This window comes from Momordica charantia, assembly GCF_013281855.1.
Source record: "Momordica charantia cultivar OHB3-1 chromosome 8 unlocalized genomic scaffold, Mcharantia_2.0 BLBB01000008.1, whole genome shotgun sequence".
Classification (NCBI taxonomy): domain Eukaryota; kingdom Viridiplantae; phylum Streptophyta; class Magnoliopsida; order Cucurbitales; family Cucurbitaceae; genus Momordica; species Momordica charantia.
The window spans coordinates 34,373,161-34,379,160 of record NW_028275166.1 but is presented as its reverse complement, the minus strand read 5'-3'; the positions used below and the strand labels follow the sequence as shown (position 1 = coordinate 34,379,160).

At 28.7% G+C, this 6,000-nt stretch overlaps 1 protein-coding gene across 1 annotated transcript; it reads left to right on the top strand.

Moving 5' to 3' along the window:
• Positions 1–1,816: 1,816 nt before the first annotated feature.
• LOC148209944 (uncharacterized) lies at positions 1,817–3,152 on the top strand. Its single transcript, XM_088127032.1, has 2 exons — positions 1,817–2,110; positions 2,999–3,152. Exons 1-2 carry the CDS (start codon positions 1,913–1,915, stop codon positions 3,101–3,103), a joined length of 303 nt encoding a protein of 100 aa, XP_087983158.1. The 5' UTR covers positions 1,817–1,912; the 3' UTR covers positions 3,104–3,152.
• The last annotated feature ends 2,848 nt before the right edge of the window (positions 3,153–6,000 follow it).

Genomic DNA, 6,000 nt, shown 5'->3' with positions numbered 1-6,000 from the left:
AGTAATATTCTCAATGAATAATTTCTATAGTTAGTAATAATATATATATGCACTAGTTTTTTTTAAGTCTATACAAGTATATTAATACTCGTACTTAAAGTTTTGTTATTCATATAATAAATACAATATAGTAGAAATGTTATTGGTTATTTTTATTAATCTTAAAACACTTCTTTTCTTCTTTTGAGTAAATACGGGGAGGATTCGAACTCACGACTTATTGATTGGAGGGAAACATGTTGATTATTAATCCTAGACACTTATCGACTACAAAGAATAATTACACATATAAAAATACGATTTCCATTTAATTTATCCAAGAATAATTATTCGAAATATGTAATTGTTTATACTTGACTGGTTTAAGATGTAAATATTTTATTTTAAAGTGGTATTATTACTATTATTTTTTAAGTGGTATTATTATTTATGAAGAAACTTTAAAATTATCATAATTATGCAAATCAGATTTAACATTAAGCTAGAGCCGACATTTATTGGATCAAGCGATGCATTAAATATGTTATGTAGTCTTCCAAGTTTTTAATACTTGATCTGTCAACTCAAAACTAGCATGTGATTTCATCAATGATCTAAGTTTTTCAAATAAATCAAATTTAATATTCTTAATCCTAATTGAGTTCCTTTGATTATTAATTAATATTATCATCGTGTATTCGCGTGAAAGGATATTCTTTCTTTCCTTTTTTCGGTCAAATTGAACATAGTTCAACGATAATTGACATATACCTCAAACCACAAGGTTGTGAGTTCGAATCTCCCAATATATTGTATATAAAAAAAAAGCTTCATCTTTTTTTTTTCGATATAGAACAAATAAATAAATTATTTTCCTCATATTTATTTATTTTATCTAAGTTTGAGTTCCCAATTGAAATGATAGGACAAGGTTAGAGATTAAAAAACCATCGTAGAGATGAGGATACAAAAAAGTACGTCTCCAACTCCACCCTACCTGCTTGTACTATTTTTCTCTCTTACACTAAATACATATTTAACGTTGTTGAGGTGTTTATCGGTCAGTATTTATTTTCGTACGGTCTGTTAATAAAAATTTGACAATTTTTTTTGAAAAATAAAGAAAAAACTTAATAGTAGTTGTCACAAGACGGACCAACAAACATCTAAGTATTTTTCATATATATTGTTGGAAGAAAAAATACGATATGCCACGTGGAGAGAGTTAGGAAGGGTTAGATGACCAGACCCTTTCTCACTATCTCGAAAACATTTAGTTGCCAACCTGTAGCTCGATCAACAATGATTTGATGCCTCATACGTCAAACTACTATTGGCTAAGAGAAAATCCAAATGCCAAGGTACTAAGATGCCAAATGCCAAAGTGTATGTAATTGTGTAACAAACTCCGTAATGTATAACCGTTATGTGTGACTCTTCTACCTCTTACCATATAAATAGAATCATCATTCTCAATTCAAGTACGAAATATGATTTATCTGCTTGAGAGCTTAGATCAAACCTTACTAACTTTAACGTCGTAGTATATATTTGTTTCCTTTATGCAACTATTTTCTCACATAACTAGCTTCGAATAGCTCAACCATACCAGATCTGTGTACCATTCTTAAGATAGATCATAATCGAGCGCTTATATATATATATATATTCATTGTTATTCTTTAATTTTGTCCATTATTTTTCTCACGTCATTGTATATCACTCTCTCAGTCTCACTCTCTCAGTCTCACTCTCACTCTCACTATATATAGCTATACATCTACTTAGTCTCGCTCTCTCATATTATCAAATATAAACTCTATTCGTTGTTATACACTCTCTCTCTGTCTCGGTATTACTGGTTGGCTTGTGAATATTGTTTGTCTCTCTGAAGGACAGAAGACAGCGGAGGGAGGGAGAGAGAGCGTTGGGAATGGGAAAGCTGGTGAGCATTGGGAAAGCTTTTTCGTGCTTCTCAAATAGGAGAGGTTCCAGATCGTGCTTCTGCCTCAAAATTGAAGACACTTCTGATCAGAAAAAACAGCCATTATTAATACCAAAACAAACAACAAAATTATCTCACCTTCTCACACTCCACGATCATCAACTCCCTCTTCATTTCACCCCCAAGGTCAGCTCTCACCTCCCCCTCCTTTATTATAGAATATTTATTTACTTTTTAAAAACTTGTCATTTTTCTTTTTTCTTAAATGCGTTCGTTGAATTTAAAGTTTCCAGCTCTTCACTCCTATTTTTATTTTTTTTAATCTATATTTTACTTTTCTTCGGTACAACCACGTGTAGAGATGAAATCGGACGTATGAGATCTTTTGATGATCTAGTTGAGTTGTGTTCTTGGCACATATTAAAGTTTTTAAATTAAAAACAAAAGTAAGGGTGAGGTTTGAAAATGAGGGTAGAAAGAGTGATTTTAAAAATAAAAATATTAAAGTATAATTGATTTTTCAAAATCATTGTCCAAGAAATATCTTAAAAATCAATATAGGGTGATTTTAAACTTTCATAAAATCAAATAATTTTAATTTGTCAAACATATAAGTGACATGAGAGTGATTTTGACAATGACAAAAAGTGATTTGATGACGATAACTACTTGGTTTCTCTATTTTGACTGCTAACAATTTAATGACGATATGTATTGTTGTTTTAAATACTTGTTGAAACTACATAGTTAGGCCTAGCTGAGGCGGATTGATATTAAAATAATGAGAAGGATAAAAATATTATTTTGTTTGTGAATTAAAATATGTATTTTATTTTAAAAGTTTATTCATCAAAGTAAAAATAAAATAAATTTGGCAGTTTGACAAAACTATAACTTTAAACATTTTATAAATTATAGTCAATTTAGGAACATTTTGTATAATTTAACCAAAATATAAATTAAATTAAATCAATAATACATATTCTAAAAAAATATAAAATAATAATAATATAAAGTTTATATTTATTGTTTTTCTCTTTTTATTATACTATTTCAGGTGTGGAGTCTTATAAGGTGGATTTGGAAAGGAGGATGGTGGTTGTTACTGGAGATGTGTTTCCTTTTGAAGTTCTGCAGAGCATTTCTAAAGTGAAAAGTGCAGAGTTATTGGAATCCTGAAACAGTTATTTTTCCAGATTAAAGTTCAAAATAATAATAATAATAACAATAATAAATAAATTCCCATTTCAAGGCATGTTAAATTGTAGTTTAAAAAAAGAAAAAAAGCATATTAAATTGTATTTATACAATCAAGTTGACCTATTGTTTACAAATGCCAAATGGGGACCGGACCATTACCCTTGTCTGTCGTCTCCCATTCGTTGTTTTTACTTTATCTATATAATTTTTTTATTAATGAGTTATTTCCAATTTTAATTTATTTTTCCCTACTACATTTTTTAGTACCATGCGTGGGGTTAATATTCGATTTTGTCATTTATTTTATGCATAAACTTCAATTATTAAACTTTTTTGTTCTTTCTTGAATGCTATTTGATTAAAATTTTCCTTGCATATCACTGGAGCTTTATTATACAATCAATGTTTTATTGGGGTAAATTTGAACTTCCTATCTTACAATAGTAAACATATGTTTTTAATGTTAAATTATACCTATGTTGACTCTTACTGCCATCTAGACTTTACCAATCTTTCAAGTCTCACACTTAATATTCTAATAGTGCAACGTAATTAAGAAAAAATAGGATAATAGATTTTGTGAGTTTTGGCAGGGTTTAGGAAATTTTAGTCCGCTATTTCGTTTTATTCTTTTTTATATATAAATATACAATTCTTATTCGTATATGTCAATTACCGCTGAACTATACTCGCTTTGGCAGATATATTTGTTATAATTTAAGGATACACAACAAAAACAAAAAAAAATTGCATAGATCTAGAAAGACATCTTGAATTCTCATATTCCTATATCTATCTTATCTTTGTTTTTTCAAGTAAGAAACTCGGGTCTAAACACTCCTATATTTAAAAAAAAAAGTTGAAATTGATTCGCTTCGGGTGTTCAATCTACTAAGAAATGAGGAGGAAGATCTGTCAGAAACTGGTTCGATTATTTCCTAGGTAAAAACAACCTGAAGGTTTGCATGCAATGTTCAAATTCACGAAGAGAAGCGGAAATAAGGTGGCTCACCTTTTGGCGCGAAGAGCCCTTCAACGTGAAGAACGGCATATTTGTATGAAAGAATGGCCATCGAAAATCTCGGATGCTTTGACTGTATGTTTTATTTTAATTGTGTTTTGTTTATGTTTTCCTTGTAAAAAGAAAAAGGTCGAAATTTGAAATACTATCATGGTAAAATCTGAAATTATCCAATTTCAAATTATTGATATTTCTTTGCCCACTCTGATTGGCTACGTGCAAAATTTCGTAAAAAGCAATCATTATATATATATTAATCGGATATATATATCAATATATATAATTTTTAAAGTTGGATTAATTGGGCAGCAAAGTAAAGGGCGAAAAGTTGTGCACTTTTCAGGGGCGCTGAAAGGTCGAGAAGTGGATGATTGGGCAGCACGTTGCCTTTTTCTTGTAGCCGATTGGACGTAAGCGTGCCACACAGAATCATATCCCGCCCATTTCTGTTTCTTTGGGAAATGGACAAATTTATTATTATTTTACATTTTTAAATTACGATATAGTGTTTCAGTTTTCATAATGGGTCTATTTAATTTATGCATTTTAAATAATTTAATTAGTTATTAAAAAAATAAAAATAAATAATTATGTTCCCAACTTTTTCATGTTGATTTTACCCCATCTCTTTTAAATGTTTTTTTTTCATATAAGGGTTGAATTATGTTAATTTAATAAAATAAGAGCGACCTAACATTAAATTAGTTTTAAATGTATACACTAACATGTATCATCGAATTAGGATAATACGTTAAAATTGATGAATACTATGATAACAATGGTCTATAATCCATGGTTGGACTGAAAGAATATAATATAAACATAAGGTATTTATTTATTTGGTTGTTGTTTCAGATTTGGAGTTATTTTATTTAAATGGCATGAATTTTAATGTTTAATGCACGCCATTCTTTTACATGTTAGAAAATAAAACAAAAAATGTATATTTATAAGATTATTCTATTTCAAAAGAGCTTTTATTCAAAGTTGAGAAAAGTGACTATTTTCAACCATAATTGAATTAGAACTGTTGTTTTTTCTGAGGCCGCGTACAGATGGGTCAATGTCACGGCCATTTCCAACCAATGGGTCGGTGAACAATGAAAGTGCAATTCTACGTTAAAGCACCACATTAATTAAAAAAAAAAAGTGCCACGTGGCGTTGCACAAAATAGTAACAAATTAAAAGTACCACGTGTGCATTTATGAAACAACAACAGATATTACCTCATAAAGAAATGATAAATTTATGTTGACAATAACTTATATAACATCACAAAGATAGAGTTTAGAACTTACAAGTAAAGATAGTTTAACAAATAAATTATGCTAATTAGGTTGCAAATGATTTACAATATTGTAATCTAATAATTAGTACTGTACGACCTTGAACTTATAAATAAACTCATTGTAACATTTCTCGACATGTATATTTATTTGTTCGCTAATCAAACGTTGAGTACGAAATGAGCGTTTTCACGAAGAAAAAGCACATAATACTAAAAACATCGAAAAATGTCAAAATCCAAATTAAAGACAATTTACACTCTTGGTTCTTGAAGTTTATTTATTTGTTAATCTCAAATGAGGTGAATACAACATAATTGAGATAAAATTTTCCTCCTTAAAAAGAGACATGACATAGTTTATTTACATAAAGAATATGAAGCAACCATAATTTATTAAGTTTTATGGATCTATTTGACAATGTTATCGTTTATATTGTTTATTGTTTTCAAATTTATTAAGAGACCTGATTAGTTAACAACTATTTATTTTAATTGTTTCTTGTTTTTTTTATAAAAATTATACATAAATTTTGGAAAGAACCAAAACAAGCTTCTTAATTTTTTTG

Bases quoted from the DNA above. Each gene is read 5' to 3' on its own strand.
- LOC148209944 (XM_088127032.1), top strand. From the start codon at position 1,913: ATGGGAAAGCTGGTGAGCATTGGGAAAGCTTTTTCGTGCTTCTCAAAT. The intron at 2,111-2,998 runs GTCAGCTCTCAC...GAGTCTTATAAG, and splicing joins CTCTTCATTTCACCCCCAAG to GTGGATTTGGAAAGGAGGAT.